Genomic DNA, 17,638 nt, shown 5'->3' on the forward strand with positions numbered 1-17,638 from the left:
GTGATCACTTCCAATTTCAAATCCTCTGTACACTCTGGTGTCCTGCACCAGGGAGAAAACATCACTATCAACAATAACATAGTCAATGAGACTTTTCTTATTCCTTGACTCTTCTCTCCATGTGAATTTGTGCAAATTTTTATGTTGGAACATGGTGTTAGTAATAACCAGTCCATGTCTTGAGCAGAAATCCAACAGATATTTGCCATTATTATTAGCTTTGCTCTTTTCTCCAAATTTTCCCAAAATATTTTTGTATGTCTCACAATCATTTCCTATTCTGCTATTTAGATCCCCAACAAGGACCAACTTTTCATTTTTCATTGTGTCAGTTGCTTTTTCTAAAGCATCAAAAAATTCCTCCACTTCTACCTTAGTAGAACCTTCTGTGGGACCATAGGCACAAATAAGTCTCATTGTCCAGTTCCCCATTCTCATATTTGCCCACATTACTCTACTTGAGACTGACTGCCATTCAAGAAGATTAGCCTCGTATTTTGTGTTGAATAGTATGGCTACTCCTTCTTTTCCTTGATTGTCATTGCCTGAATATAACATTTTGTATTTATTGCTCAGAAAGATCTCACCAGTTTTGGTCTTTTTTGTTTCAGTCACCCCTATTATGTCGATCTGGTACTTATCTAATTCCTCAGCTAGCTCCATTTCTTTGCCATTCAGGCTTCTTACGTTGATAGTACCGATCTTTAACTCTGGTGATGTTGAGTTGGGGTGTGTTTTCATATATTTTCCAGTAGCTGAACTTTTCGCTGTTCGCCCTGGTTCTCTGGCGAAAACAACGGGGGCCTTGTTTAAGTGGGCGACGCCCCAGTTGGCATGAAATTTTGTCATGTTGTACCATCATTTTTTATTTTGGTTTAACCAATAAGAATACAATTTGGTCGGCTAAATCCCAAATTGCCAGCCCATCCTCGTTCGTTCAGTATCAAAGTAGATACCCAACAGGGTGCACCACGAGAAGGTGAGGATTGGACATTAGGTCAGGAGCCCTGGCCGGTTCTCTGCATTCCTTTAAAGGCTTGTGGAGGTTTCCGCTCAGTTATACAGCTTTGACCCTTAAGCACCCCAATCTGAAAGACTAACAATCTCCAAATCGGTATACAACTTCCTCTTATTGCAAATACTATAGGATTTCACTGGCTCCTCCTAAAACTATGGATCTCAACCAAACTTGCAGATTTTATCCAATTCTGGCACTTGATTAAATCATTTCTCTGATAAGCATGAGGGACCACTTCATGTTACCTCACATGTTTTAGTTTCTATTCTAGTTTTAAAACATCAAAAAATAAATGCAGAGAGCGCATCACCCAGACTACTAATCACAACATAACTCAGGCATGGTGATTTCCTCATTGGCTGGTAAATTAATCACATACGGTAAACAAGTATTTTGAAATTTCATTTAAAGTTGCTATGAGACTTCTTTAGCCAAGACTTTTTTGGAAATATGTTATGAGTTGCTTTGTTATGTTGTTTGTCACAGTGAGCATCCAGGAACTCAGACCAGGCAACATTTTTCCAGTCGACAGCTGTCCTGGGTTGGTGATCACATGATCAACAAAGCCGCATCTTCCTGGTTCTTAGCAATCCTTACCCATCCGTGATAGCATACAAGTGAACTTCGCACTCCAAGATAATGTTCTGACCACTATTACTTTATACAAAGCTGTGACTCACAGCTTCTATCCTTTCTTATATTATTTTTAGAGGTAGGAAACAGGATAAATGATGTAATTTCATCCTGCAGATTGGGGATTTGTGAATGTATTAAGGGCATTGTGGAACTGGTTGTGAAGGACAGTTTCTCTCTCTCAAAGCGTTGGCAGGATCATCATCATCATAACACTAATTGCCGGTATAGACCATATTGGTCTGTTCCGGTCTCATTATCCATCCAATATCCTTTTTTTTTTTTGAGGTCTACCCTGCCTTCTCTTTCCAATTGGCTTATATTTTAGTATTTGTTTAGGATATTGGGTGTTGACCATTCGGTTTACATGTTTAATCCATTTCTGTTTATAATTGTTTAGTTTTTCTCCTATTGATTTTGTTTTTAGTTCTTTTAAAATGTCATTCCTTTTTTTTTTTATCTAATAATTTGTATTTTGCAGTTCTTCTCATAAATCTCATTTCACTTGTTTTTATTCTGTTTATCTTGTTTGTTTATTGCCCAAATTTCACTGCCATATAATAATCTGGGCACTGCTGAAGTATCGTATATTTTCAAGCATGTTTCTTTTTGTAGTATGTTTGGGTTGAGTGTTCTATTTATCAGGCCTATAATCTGTAAACATTTTGAAGTTTTTAATTTTGTATTTTTCTCCTTCATATGATATTTCACATCCAAGACAACTGAAAGTATTTATCTGTTCTATTATTTTATTATTAATAACTATTTTGCTTCTAACTGGATTTTGGCCACAAAATGCCATTTTATGTTTTAGTTTTATCTATGGAAATTTTCATTCCAAACTGCTCTGCTATAATGTTAAATTATATATTGCTCTTTGTAAATTGTCTTCCTTATCTGATATTATTACCTGATCATCTGCAAATAATATAATAGCGTATTTATTTTGTTATTCCGGAAAATTTCTATACCTTCATTGTTTAAGGTGTTCCACTGTATTAATATTTCATTAATGTAAATATTGAAAAGTGTTGGAGACAGAGGGCATCCCTGTCTTACTCCTTGGTTTATAGATTGTTTTTCAGACAACTTTTCATTTATTTTTATTTCATTATCTTTATATATATTCAATATTTCATGTAGTAAAACATTAGGTATATTTATTCTTTGTAATATATCAAACAGTATGTATCTTTTTACTTTATCAAATGCTTTTTCATAATCTATAAAACAAAAGATGAGTTTCTAAATTAAATTCTCTTCTTTTTTTCTAAGTAGTTTTAAACAGAAAGCTGCATCCATTGTAGAGCGTCATTTTCTAAATCCATTTCAACATTCTCATATGTTTTCACTGTATATTTTTAGTTTTTCATTAAGTATTCTGCTACATATTTTGTAGCATGTATTCAATAAACTAATACCTCTGTAGTTAAAGGGGATAAAGTAAGTTTTGTTTTATCCCCCTTTTCAAATATAGGTATCACTATGCTTGTATTCCATTCTATTGGTATTTATCCATTTGTATATATTTTATTTAAAAATTTTTGTAATCTTTGATGAAATTTTTTTTCCAGAAAATTTATACAGTTCAGAGTTTATCCCATCTTCTCCTGTGATTTGCCATTTTTTATTTTATTTAGGTTGCCCTTTAATTCTTTCATTGTTATCATATCATTTAAGGTGTTTTGTAAGTTTCTGGTGTAATGATTTTTGATGCCAGTATTATCCATCCAAAGATCTGTAAAGTAATCCAAGAATTCTTTTACATCTATTTTGTAATTCATATTTGCAGTTTCTTTTATATCTGCATTCATGTGTTTTAGTATTTTGTATGCACTGGGTCTTAATTTGTATATGTCATTTTCTAGATATGGTACAAACTTTTCCCAGTTTTCTCTGTCTCTCTTTTTGGTTTTTCTTTTGGCTATTGCTTGTCTTTTTTATATTCAATTTCATCTTCTTGTTTTTTGCTACTTAACCATCTTTTGAAAGTCAGCTTTTTATTTTCAATTATTGTTTTTATTTCATTGTCCCATATATGTAATTTTTTATTTTTATGATTTTTTTGTGTGTTCCTAGACTTTCATGTGATGCTGATGTGATAATTTCTTTTATATTATTCCATTCTTTCTCAATATCTTCATTTTCTTGTATTTTTTCTAACTAGTTATTAATCCTCTGTTGGTATAAATTTCTTATACTTGAATCATTTAATAGTCTTACTTTGTAATTAGATTTTGTTTCTCTAGTTTGTTTATTTTTTTGTAACCAGTTTGGTGGAAATCTTAGTTTTGCCTGTACTAAATAGTGATCCGTGTCAATTTCTAGCCCTCTTCTAACTTTAACGTCTAGGAAGAGGTTTGCTGCTTTTTCATTTGCTATAAAGTAGTCTATTATTGATTTTTGTCCTCTTACACACCACGTATATTTATGTATATTTTTATGTTTATAAAATGTATTCATTATTTTTAAATTATTATATATTGTATAATCAATGAGTCATTTTCCATTTTTGTTTACTGTTGGTTCTCCAAATTTTTGTATATAATTGTCAATTTTTTCATTCCTATTCTGGCATTAAGATCTCCGGCTATAATTATATGGTCTATTTTATTTAATTTTTCATATATTCCTTGTAACTCTTTGTAAAAGTAATCATTTTCTTCTTCTTTTCCTTTCTCAGGGGCATACATCCCCAACAACTGTTAAATTTTCTTTATTTAATTTTAATTGCACTTCTAATATTTTTTCATTTCAGTATGTATAATGAGTTATTTTTGCTTTAACTGATTTATGAATCCAAATCATTACACCAGCTTTTGCATGTATTTGTTTGTCCACTCCACTATATATGATATTGTACTTAGCTGTTTCTTTTGTTCCTTTAAGTTTCTGTAAGAACTGCAATTTCTATATTTTCATCATTTAAAATTTCTTCTTTATGTGCTATGCTTCTAATGTTCCATGTAGCATATTTCACCACATTTTTCTTTTTCCAAAGTTTTTTTTAACCTTTTCCAGTTTGCAGTTGTTTCCCATGTTTTCTGTCCGGTTTGGATTTCGTTGAGACTTGAAAGTAATATATGTTTCCCCTATGTCAAGTGACTAGCATGATGATAGGTATCCTAATGGTGGGGCTGCCACCTTAAGAAAACTAGGCCTAGGCTTGCCTTTTTTAGTAGATAATGGAAACTACAGTTTGAGAGGAAAGAGTCACCCCCTCACCCTCAAATTGCTCTAATAGCACTTGGGGGAAGAATAAGAGAGAATAGAGGGAAAGAAGAGTAGAAGACCAGTCTCCAGATATGATATACCAAATGTTTATTGTACAAAGTAAGATCAGGTCCAGCTTGGGTATCTCGGGTTTGCCATGCTCATACTCACCAATGTGAGCCCCTGAGAAAATATAAGATAAGAATCAAAATCTAAGAGGAGGTAGTTTCCTATACTGGTTTGGCAGTGATGAAAGCATTATTTTCTTATTTAAATATCTTAGTTTGTTGTACTAACTTGTAGGATAAGATGATTTTCATAGTTTTGGTACTGATGATTAGGTTATTGTGATATAATCATGAAACTAAATGTTATGCTAATAGAAATCCAATGCTCGCAATAAAAATGGCATTGCACATACATATTAGAGGAAAAACAAGCAGCAAAACATGTCTGTGGATCACATGTGTATATACAGATTATAACATAAAATGATAGTAAGGCTTCAACAATGATATTAGAGATTTTCACTTAAGTAACCTATAAATGAAGCATAATAGACATGCCATTGTCCCAGTCTTCATCTGTATTAAAATGAATTGTTCTTTCATAGGAAGGTACTGATGTACGTCCTTTAAAAACACTTTCTTCAGGTTTGCCTTAAAAAAAAAAAAAAAAGCAGAGTTTTAAAAATATTGAGAATTTATATAAAACTTTTCTGAAACTCTAATGTCACTTTAACTTAAAACAATAAGAAAAAATAGCAAAAGTTACCAGGTGATAGAACTTCCCCCTGCTCTCCAACCAGAGGCTAATATGATTAATATAAAAATTTTAATTATTAAGAATAGTTAAAAAGACTAAATTTAATATAATAAATATAAATTGAAATACTTTTAAATATAATGACAATTTTTAACCAACAGATTTTCAATCTTCCCATGGGCCAAAAAATTAGCTTTTCCCAATTTAAATGGAAACAATGAAACCTACTACAATAACACACTTTAAAATAGTTTTATCATCTCCTCATAATGTTATTGTAGTGGTACTATCTGTGAAATTTTATGGTATAGATTTGGAGCTGTAGAAGGGAAATTTTATTTTAAATAAATCTCTAGATTTTTAAAATAATTTTGAATGTGGACAATGAAAAGCAAATAGAAAATAACTTCCGCTAAATGTTATGTTAAAGACAACATATCCTAGATAGGGAGAAAAGCTCTTCCTGTATTTTAAACATGGTATGGCCTATTTAGATAGGCCCAAGTGTATTTATTGCACTGAGATTTATACATGGGCCAAATGAAAAAGCTTCATTCCATGTATACATTCCAAACTGATATCCTGTAACTCAAACTGCAAGATATCAAATTAACACCAAATCAAAATGAAATAATTAATGAGACTAGATTTTGCATCTAAATTAGAAATTAAAATAAATAAAGAAAAGCATGCCACAACACAGAATACAATGCTAAAGGTTCATATTTCAGATATAGTGCACTCCTGTTCTATATCTATCTTCTATATTACCTAAAGTAATTTGAAAATAAAAACAAACGGTATATTCCTTCCATGTTTTAATGATCCTTTTCTAAATACCTATGATTTATTTGACATCTGTTACAAATCTAGGTGAGCAAGTTTATGAGTCATAATTTAATACCATAAAACAAAATCTTGTTAGCACATACAAGGTTTTTCAGGATTTAAGCATGCAAAAATCTCACCCCAACTAAATGCAATGACTGCGGAGAAACACAAAACACATGTACATTGCCCTATGAGTGTGTGTTGCACTCTTCTCCCGAGTTTGTGTATTTTTCTTGATAAGTGCCTTTAGTTATAAGAATCCAAGTAGTGAATGAAAAAGGAAAGCCTTAAGTACTGAGGATAAGCTCAAAATAATAAAATATTCTGAAAGAAACAAGAGAACATGATATCACGAGGGCAACAGTCCTAAAGGAATCCACATTGCACACCATCAGAGACAACACTGATAAAATAAAAGAAAGTAGTGCTGCAAAACTGATTAGAACAAGGCTTAAAGAAACATAGCATTTACTGTATTAATGTATTTCTTTATTTATTAGGAATTAAAGAGGTTTAAAATTAGTAGCATATTTCATCATGAAGGTTATTTTCTTGATCATAAATTAGTAAATAATAATATTTTTTGGTTTACCGATCAAGTGTTGATCAATTTTATTAACTGAACCAACTAATTTCGCCACACTGTTGGCATCTTCAGGGCTTACATAGAGGTTTAAACAATCTCACAATTATGCGTAACTGCAAAGTGACAAGAATAACTGTAAAAAAACTGACTAGAATAATTACAAATAAAATAGTATCGAACGTGAGTGAAACACGTATTGCGTGTACAAGATCAGCTAGCTGTTGCCGACGAACTTTCTGTAGTTTGTATTAAAGTTCATTTCTTCCGCTTTTAAGGTTCTGATTAGGGTTTTCCATATCTCTGGGAGTATTAGGCCTTGATTTCTGTTAAGGTTGACATGTAGAACGAGCAACTGTGGCTGCCTCTTTGAAAATTCTTGAATGGTAATCTTCCTCTATGTAGTAGCATATTTTTTTTTTGTGTACAACATTACTTATAAGAATGCACAGGTTTTGATTGTTCTGAGCCTCTCTTTTCCCCATAAGCCCTTGTTATTTTTATTATGCAAAATTCTATGATGCAGTGATTTTTAGCAACACATGTATCATGTTTTTGACTACCAGTATTGGCATAGTCAAAGACATATGTATATCATAACTTTTCTTTCTCATACAAATGAAACTTCCTTTTAATTAAACCTATAATCTTCTAAATTTTACTGTAGGAAGTCACATGACATTTTCTGTTTTGAGGATTTTTCTGATAAAAGTAGTTGCCATCTCATATAATTGTGGTTGGTGTATGTGTGTGCATAGAAGGGAGGGAGGGGATTCCAACAGAAACTTTACTTTTTCATGTCACAAGGAAACTGTGGGATGAAATATACGTACACAATTAAGAGACAGTATAATGTTCCTTTAGCATTAGTTATTTCATACATAACCCTAATAAAATCAAAATGACATTTTCAGGTCTCACCTACTACTTGAGAGTTCAGTCAGTAAAGGCAATAGTTAGAAAGATCTAGGTATTAATCTGAGACAGCAGAAACATTTATATGGACTGTTCAACTGAAGGTAAGTTACTGAGTCTCATACAGAAGTGGCAGGATATTTGTTTCAAAAACTAGTTTTCTTCCTGCAAGACAGACAAGCCAGCTAATACAACTGAGACATACAGACACTGCAGATAGCATTTTCTGCAGATACAATTTCTTGGAGTACCATTTCATCGATAATATACAACTTTTTCATCTCAAAGTACACAACCTTATGCTTTTTTTCTGCATTAAATTGGCACCCCATTATCTCCATCCACACTGTCATGCTATTTATTTATAAATCATTCTGCAAGCTCTCTATTATTGCCTTGATTAGCTATTACACATGTTGCATTATCAACAAACAACTGAATATTTCCCTTTAAATCACTTTCTATATCACTGGCATAAACATTAAATAGCAGTGGTCAAATCATAGAGCTTTGCACAGCATACTAGTCACATGTCTGCTCATGAAAATATCAGCTTCATATCCATCTCCATTTTCTCCAATTTATGTAACAACAGAATAACAAATATATGGAATCCTGTCAAACACCTTTGCGAAATCTAATCATCATCATGTAACATTCCCTTTATCGAACTTAACTATTATAAAATTATCCTGTCACTCATAGAATATGATATCCATCCATTCCAGAATTTTGTCTATGACCAACTTCTCCAATACCTTTACCACTCCTAAGATACTGGTCCATAATTTTCTACCCATCTTGGAGAATACTTTATGTAACTAAAATGCCTTCCTTTGGAACTTTAATAGAGCTGAAATTTAAGTTACAAACCTAGTCAAAGGCAATACCAATTTCTTTGCACATGCTGATATCTAATCTAATCTAATCTCATGACTGCATTCACATTGCAATTATGCAATATCCTAAGTACCCCCAATTTTTCAACCTGCTACATCTGTCAATGGCTGGATGATATATACCTTGCAAAGAAGAACTTTGTCTCAAAGTATTTTATTCTTTTGTCTGCTTCTTTCACTATCCTACCATCACAGCACTCATTAAAGTTATCCTTCCACAGTTATCTTTCCTTTTTACTCTCCATTCACTAGCCCCACAGAAAAAGAACTTTGAGATCGCAATGAGCCTGCTTGCTTAAGTTCCTCTCATAATCTAGTTTGGCCTTCCTTATCACTGGTCAGCTTCCTTGCCTGTATCTTTCACTGCTCACCTTTCTCCTTACATACTCAATACTGTTTTTTTTTTTTTTTTTGGATTAACTATTGCATATGTTGCATTATCAACAAACAACTGAATATTTCCCTTTAAACTCATGCCATGGCTGTTGGCTCTGACTGTTGGTTGAGAGCCAATGGCCATGACAGCTGATTAAATCTTTACTCTTCTTTTTTTGCAACTCCTACTTAATGATGGTAATCATCTATCCTACCCAATTTATCCTCCTGATCTTGAGTATACAGTCTGATATTGTTTTCTTCAATACCCCTTAACCATTTCCAATGTAGTAATAATATCCTTCCCTTGCAGATTCTTACTCTCAGACTCTATGACATTGCTTCCAACACCTCTGAAGTTTATAATCACCGACACTGTAGTTCTGCATATATCGTCTTCTTTACTGAAAATGCCAACCTGGTTGGACAATTGGATAGCACACCTGCTTTCCAACCAACAGCTGACATGGCAACTGTTGGTTGAGAGCCAACAGCCACGACAGCTGACTTACAATCTTGACTCTTCTTTTCCACTTCTGACAACTGTTTCATATCCTTTCTCATAAAATACTTTTCACCTTTCACATCACTAGTGCCTACTGAAACAAACTTTTTCACTTTAATATTTGCATCGTGACAGCCTCACTAATATCATTAATTTTGGCAATAGCGATACAAGATTCAGAGCTGAGCAAAGAATCAAAGTCAAACACCTTTCGGAGGTGAAGTATATAACTATTCAGAGAGGCATGTGGTGAAGTTTTCTGTGAGGAGAGAAAAATCTGAACTGAAGCATGAATTCAGAAAGTTAAAAGCAGTCATAGAAAAGAAGAAGACATACTGGAAGTATGCTTTCTCCTTGAAGACAAAAATGTTAGAAAGCAAAGCAATTTCTAAAAAACAAAATTCATGGGAAGACTTTGGTAAGAACATAAAAGATAAAAGCAGTTAGAATTGAAGGAAGTACAGGAAGATGGTTTAATGTTAAATCTGGTGTGAGACAAGGATGTACATTATCTCCTCTGTTATTCATTATCTATATGGATCACATTATGAAGGAAAGTGGTATTAAACCTGATATCAAAATTGGAGATGTTAATGTCAGCTCTTTGCTTTATGCGGATGATGTTATACTTCTAAATAAATCCGCTACAAGTCTGCAAGATTCTCTGACTAAATTGAATAGCTGTTGTAATAGATATGGTATGAAGGTCAGCAATAAAAAGACAAAGACAATGAAAATAGGCAGAATCATTGAAAATGTCAACTGTGTTGTGAATGGAGAACCTGTGGAACAAGTAAAACATTTCAGCTACTTAGGCACAATTTTTACTGAAGATGGTAAACTAAATATAGAAATAGACAACAGAATCAGCAAAGCTGGTATCGTGGGAAGTCAATTGAATAAATTCATATGGAATAAGAAAGAAATTAGTCGGAACACTAAATTAGCTGTATACAAGACTGTGTTCAAACCAATTTTAACTTATGGATCTGAGAGTTGGGTCAGAAGTAAAACACTTGACCAAAGACTAGAGACCGCAGATATGAGAATCCTGAGAAAGATTAGAGGCGTGAACAGATGGCATCAATGGCAATATCATAATAAAAATGAGGATATTAGGAAAGAACTTGAGATTGTCAGCATCCAGGAGTGCGTTAGCAGAGCTAATCTCAGATGGTATGGTCACTTAAATAGAATGGGAGAGGAAAGATTAGCAAAACAAGTGTTCTCTGCCAGGTTGGCAGGAAAACGACCCAGAGGAAGACCAAGATATAGGTGGATTGATACGGTACAAAGTGCCTTAGATGATAGAAATATAAGATCTGATAATGTTGGAGTCTTGACAAGTAGCAGACTGATTTGGAGGAAAATTGTAGATAGGAAGTTAGTAATGATGTAATTTTTTCATGTAGTACTGTCATATCCTGTACACCCCTTGAGGGTACATGGCAGGAATTTGATGATGATGATGATGATGATGATAAAAGATAACTAGGAATGTTTCTGAGGCTATTGAAAAAAGAAGAACTTCCTACATTTCACACACACACACTATACGAAACAATATCCCTCATTTTAAAACAAGACAATGTATTGGCTACCATTACTCTATTACACATCGGTGCTATAGCAACAATAGAATAACAAAATATACGACTTTTTCTTAAGCGCTAAGAATCACATTATCACACCAAAAAAATAATAATACAACCAATTAACTAATGTTGTTAACTGAATTCAAAATAAATGCTTGTTTTTCTCCTTCCCAGACATTGAAAACCAAGTATACAACATTAACAAAATCGAATTATAGAATCTCATCTTCTCCTGACTAAAGCAAATTCCATTAGTGTTTTCTTTTCACACTTTCAAGTGAAGAGAAATTAAATAAAACTAACATTTGCCAGTAATTGATTCATATCCTATATGATTTAATTAGATATACTGATTCATATCCTATATGAATTAATATATGTAATCAACATTTATTTATCTTAATTACAAGTAAAACAATGCTCTTATTTATATCCCATATACAACAACTGTGAAAGTAAGTCCACATTAACAGCAGTATTAAATACTTAAAATTCAGGATGTCTAAACATTTAAAAAATAAGTCAATCAAATTTAGTGATTAATTATTTACAACACATAACTTACGGGTCACATATTTTTCCATTGGTTCCTTATCCTTACACTCCAGCAAATGGTGATTAAATTCAGCAGAGTGTATCCTATGTTTTGCATTAAATGGACATGTCTTCATATCATTCTCCTGATCAAATTGCTGTAAGGTTCAAAATATATATACTGTATAAAGTTATAGTTTCCTTCATTATGACTTGTATGAAATCACAATAATCTACCATTTATTTTACTCACTGAAAAATATATTGAACCACAGGGAGGACAAGAATTACACTTAAGATAGCAACTTTGTTTTTCCCTAGGTCCGTAGTAGCAGATATATAGACAGGGATGGATTCCCTATCCCAAATCAGAGGAGAAAATTGTGAATTTCCAATTACACTTTACATTTATGAAAATATTATATTAAACAATAAAATTAACTCAGAAAAGAAATATTTTGCTACATTTATAAGAAATAAAATGTTCCAAGTGTGTGGGGGGGGGGGGGGGTGCTTAAAGGTCAAAGCTGGATAAATGGAAGGAGATGCAAAATCACTTTTTAAAGAATGCAGAGAATGGACTAGAATTTCAGAACTAAGGTTCAATCCTCACTTTCTGGTGGTGTACCCCATTAGTAGGAATCTACCTGGATACTGAACGAATGAGGATGGGCTGGAAATTTGGGAGATCAAACTATTCTTATTGGCTGATACCAAAATCAGAAATGATGGTACAACATGACAGAACTTCATGCCGGCTGTGGCATAGCTTAGTTAAACAAGGTCTCCATTGTTTTCATCAGAGATCCAAGGCTAACAGTGAAAAGTAAGCTACTGTTACAAATCCCAACTCAACATCAGCAGAATTCAAGATTGACACGATTAACATAATAAGCATCGACAGAAAATAAATGGAACTAGCAGAAGAATTGAATAAGTACCAGAATGACATGATAGGTATTAAAAAAACAAAGACAAAAATAGGCAAAATTTATTTCAGCAACAAACGCATGTTACATTCAGGCAATGGCAATAAAGGAAAAGAAACTATACAGGAAAACCTCACTTAACGTGAATTCGATATCCGATAATCAGTTAACACGATTTTCGATTTTTTTACGTTACATGAAATTTTTTGTCATTAATCTGCAGTGAGATGAAACGTCTTCTATCACTCTGGATTGAGGATTATAACCAAAAAAGAATACCTCTTAGTACAAGGAATATTCAGGCAAAAGCTCTCAATATTTTTACCTCATTGAAGGAGACCAAATTTCAAGAGGGATGTGAAAGCTTTACTGTGAGTTTAGGATGGTTTCACTGTTTAAAAAATCGAGCTACACTGCATAACGTAAGAATAACTGGGGTATCGGCTAGTGCTGATAAAGCTTCTGCAACCAAGTTTACTGAAGAATTGCAAAGGATAATTCAGGAGGGTGATTATGATGATCTTTAAACATTCAATATCGACGAAACTGGTCTCTTTAAAAGCATATGTCAACAAAACTTTCCTAGCTAAAACTGAAGCATCTCAACCAGGATACAAAGTATCTAAAGATCGTCTTACGCTTCTATTAGGAGGCAATGCAGAATGCGACTTTAAACTCAAGCCTATGTTAGTTTATCATGCGCAAAATCCAAGATCTAACATTATTGAAGAAATCAACACAACTGGAAAAGAACTTGGAGTTAATGAACTGGATAATAAAGATGTGAGAAACTTGCATGATTCCCATTCAGAATTAAGCGAGAATGATCTCCTTCAACGAGGAATGTCATGCATAGGATGAAGAAGAAGATAAGGAATGCAAACAAGAAAAGAATGTTACGACTAAGAAGCTAACTGCAAAAGAACTTGCAGTTTCAATCACAATGAATATGCTAAGGAAATTTTGTTTGATGCTGATCCTGATATGGAATGAAGAAGCTTCCAAGTCCACCGAATTCTTGATAAAGCAATCGCTAGGTATCGCAAATTGCATGACAAGATGAAAAAGCCGAGCACAATTTTAACATCTTTACTTAATTTTTTTTTGTTTTGTAAAAAAGTAGCTGAATCAAATGATTAGACATTAAATAAAAATTTAAGCAATGATTTTTATTAACTTTGATAATTTTATCCTCTAATGCAGCTTATGCTGTAATTTTTTTTTTTTAAATTTATGCTAACTGATGGATGAATTACAATTATTACTATTGTTTATTGTATTTACTTAATGTGATTTCACTTAGCACGCGTTAATTGATAGATTAATTAATTGCGTTAAGAGAGGCTTTCCTGTATTTATAAAGAAGCTGTATATAAAGATATTAAGTGTCAAAATATCCTTGATTTTGCCTGCAATTCAATGATAATGATCTTGAATGGCAGACAGAATCCAATAGTGATGTGGGTGTATAACTGAATGGGGAACTAAACGATTAGATTTATTTATACTTATCTGTCCCAAAGAAGACCCAACTAAGGAAGAAGTTGAGGAATTTTTTGAGGCATTACAGATGACAGCTAACAACAAAAAAAAGAAAAAGTTGGTCGTTGTTGGAAACCTAAACAGCAAAGTAGGAAATGATTAGCAGATATATAGAAATGTTTAAGGAAAATATGTAAAAAATGAGCAAAGCTAATAATAATTACCTGTTAGATTTCTGTTTGGAACATGGACTAATTACTAATACAATGTCCCAACATAAAAATGTATAAAAATACAAATTCACATGAAAGAAGATGACAGAAATAAGAAAAATCTCCTAGACTATGTTATTATTGTTAGTAACATCTTCATACTAGTTCAGGACAAAGAACATATAGAAAATTTGAAATTCAAAGTCATCATCATTTAGTTTTAAACAAAATAAAATTGATCATTGAAAAGAAGTGTGTGCAAGAAAGTTTTAAAGTGAATCAAAGTTGAACAGCTTTCAGAGGTGAATGAAGACAAGAATCAAACCTTGGAAATGTGGCAAAATCTGATGAAAACAGACTAATTCAGAGAGAGGCAGGTGGTGAGGTTGTCTGCAAGGATAAAAAATGAAGTTAAAGAGACAGTGAAGGAAAAGAAGAAAGCATATTGAAAGTTCCTGGAAAGTAAGTCAACCTGTGTTCTTAGAGAATACAGAGAAAACTAAGAAAATGAAGCACTATGTAAAAGCAAAACTAAAGTCATGAGAAGACATCAAAAGAACATAGAAAATAAATATCAAGAAGGATAAAATATTCTGCAGGATATTGAAAAAGCTCAGAAATAAAGGAAACAGAGATGATAAAAAGAGGTGACACGAAAACTGGAGATCATAAAGATATTCTACATGTAATTAATTTGAAAAACGAAAACAAGCAGTGACAGCATGATGATAGAAAACAGTCAACAGGAATACAATCAGGAATATATATCACTACTTGAAGTGGAAAGAGATATCAAAAACCTGAAATGTGGAAAGGCAGCTGGAGGATATGATATGATATTATTATTATTATTATTATTATTATTGTTCCGGGAAACTCCAAGGAGTCATCAGACTCATCGAGGGAGGCCCTAACATCATGTCTGGAACAACTATTCAGCATTCACACAGTATCTATCATATCTTGCCTTGAACTCATTCACGGTCGTAGCACCAACAACAGACTCTGGAAGCTTATTCCACTCATTCACCACTCTCCAAGTAAAAAACCTAGCTCTAACACCCTTGTCAACCACGCTCTTGCCCAGCTTCCATGCATGGCCCCTAGTCCTCCCACCACCAGTCATATTTTCAAAAATATCTTCTGGATCAATCTTATAAAAACCCTTCAGTAATTTGAATGTCTCAATCATATCACCCCTCCTTCGCCTATCGTCCAATTTCTGCAACTCACAAATCCTCAACCTATTCTCATAAGGTTCATTCCACAGATCTGCTATCATCTTGGTCACTCGTCTCTGGACCCTCTCCACTTCCTCCCCATCACAAAGAAACCCTGGTGCCCATAACTGGGCATAGAAGTCCAGATGGGGTCTTATCAAGGCTCGATACAGAGGAACAACAACTTGTTTGTCTCGACCAGAAATTCTCAAATATAGGATGTATAAAAGTTTACGATAGCTGCACTTCATAATTCAAAAGGCCTATTCAGAGGAGCTAATTCCAGATGATTAGCGTAGAGCTCTCCTTGTACCCATCTATAAAAAGGGAAAGAAAACTGAATGTGAGAATTACAGAGGAAAAACCTACTAAGTATGACTGGTAAAATTTATGCAAGTATACTTGAGAAAAGCTTATGAAAAATTGTGGATGGGAAGATTAGAGAAGAACAAGTTGGGTTCAGGCCAATACAGGTTGTTAGGATCAGATTTTCACTCTGACACAAACAACTGTCCTCTTAATATGACTGTAGCTTTTCTCTTGGCACCTTGTCATATGCCTTTTCTGTATCTATAAAACATAAATAGTGATCCTTGATTATAGAGTGAAAATACAGAAATTATATTCTTGGTTAATCCTTTATCCAAGTGTAAGCAAAGTCATTAGCCTCTATATAAAAGTAGCCCTGTTGTGAAGATACTTCAACACACAAACTTCATTTACTTATACTTCAATAAAATATTAGACAAAAATACAATTTCATATCAAGTTTAATTGAAATTACAATCAAGTGAAAAAACTTCCTTCAACTCTCCCTGATCCAGAGTATGTTAATAATAAGGTGATACACCTTTTCACTACTTGTATATGGGAAATATGAGTTCTGCATTCATGTAACCTTGTTATCTTTTCTGAGTCCAGCTTTCACTGATGAAAAGTTAAAGGTCAAAACTAGTCTGGGTAGTGGACGTTCAAAAGGAGATATGGTTTGCATTATAGGATACTAAGGCAATTGATGTCGAGTCATTAGCACCTATATATACAAGAAACCCTCATTATGAAGATACTCCATGTGCAAACTTTGTTGGCTTTCAATTGAGTAAAGAATTAAATAAGTTACTGGCAAGTTTAATTTAAATCATAAGTGAAAAAACTTTCTATAATCAAGGATTACTATTTATGTTTTATAGATATGGAAAAGGCATATGACAAGTTGCCAAGAGAAAAGCTAGTCTTGTGTAATATTACACAAAACACTAGTCTTCTTCTTCCTATCCAGGTTCTAGGCCAAGTGGCCTGTTCTGGATTTAGTCCACAGTCATATTGTGTAAATGGGACATTATGGGACAATGTGTAGACTTAAAACTGAAAGTAAAAAAGGAAAATTAAAATGTGAGAATTACAGAAGAATTTCTCTACATTGTTCCTGGTAAGATTTATGCAAGTACACAGTCATATTGTGTAAATGGGACATTATGGGACAATGTGTAGACTTAAAACTGAAAGTAAAAAAGGAAAATTAAAATGTGAGAATTACAGAAGAATTTCTCTACATTGTTCCTGGTAAGATTTATGCAAGTACACTTGAGAAACATCTAACAAAAACTGTTGAGGTGAAGCTTGGAGAAGAACAATCTAGATTCAGGCCAAATAGAGGTTATCAGGATCAAATTTTCGCTTTAAGAGAAATCATGGGAATGTAATAAGGATCTATATTTAAGTTTGTAGATTTGTAAAAAGCATATTACAAAGTGTGAAGAGAGAATCTGTTCAACCACTCCGATATCATGCAATACTGTCTATATTTGAGTTGTAAGTCGGCAGTCAGCTGACTTACAACTAAGTCAGCAACAAGGGTGTACATTATATTGATCACGTTATCTAAGAAATGTGGCACACCTTATCAAAATTAGATATTATTCTCAGCTC

The 17,638-nt window shown here is 33.2% G+C and overlaps 1 protein-coding gene across 2 annotated transcripts in view; it reads right to left on the bottom strand.

Moving 5' to 3' along the window:
- The window catches only part of arx (asterix), a 296,423-nt gene that overhangs the window by 222,681 nt on the left and 56,104 nt on the right, over positions 1 to 17,638 (bottom strand). For both annotated transcript variants that reach the window (XM_090404855.1, XM_090404856.1), the window contains 2 exons: positions 11,898 to 12,024; positions 5,431 to 5,523 (listed from right to left, as the gene is read on the bottom strand). In XM_090404855.1, coding sequence (XP_090260981.1) covers positions 5,431 to 5,523; positions 11,898 to 12,024 — 220 coding nt within the window. The remainder of the gene's footprint in view (positions 1 to 5,430; positions 5,524 to 11,897; positions 12,025 to 17,638) is intronic.

Source organism: Typopeltis vanoorti, chromosome 15, assembly GCF_054136105.1.
Source record: "Typopeltis vanoorti isolate ZY-2024b chromosome 15, IOZ_Tvanoo_1.0, whole genome shotgun sequence".
Lineage (NCBI taxonomy): Eukaryota > Metazoa > Arthropoda > Arachnida > Uropygi > Thelyphonidae > Typopeltis > Typopeltis vanoorti.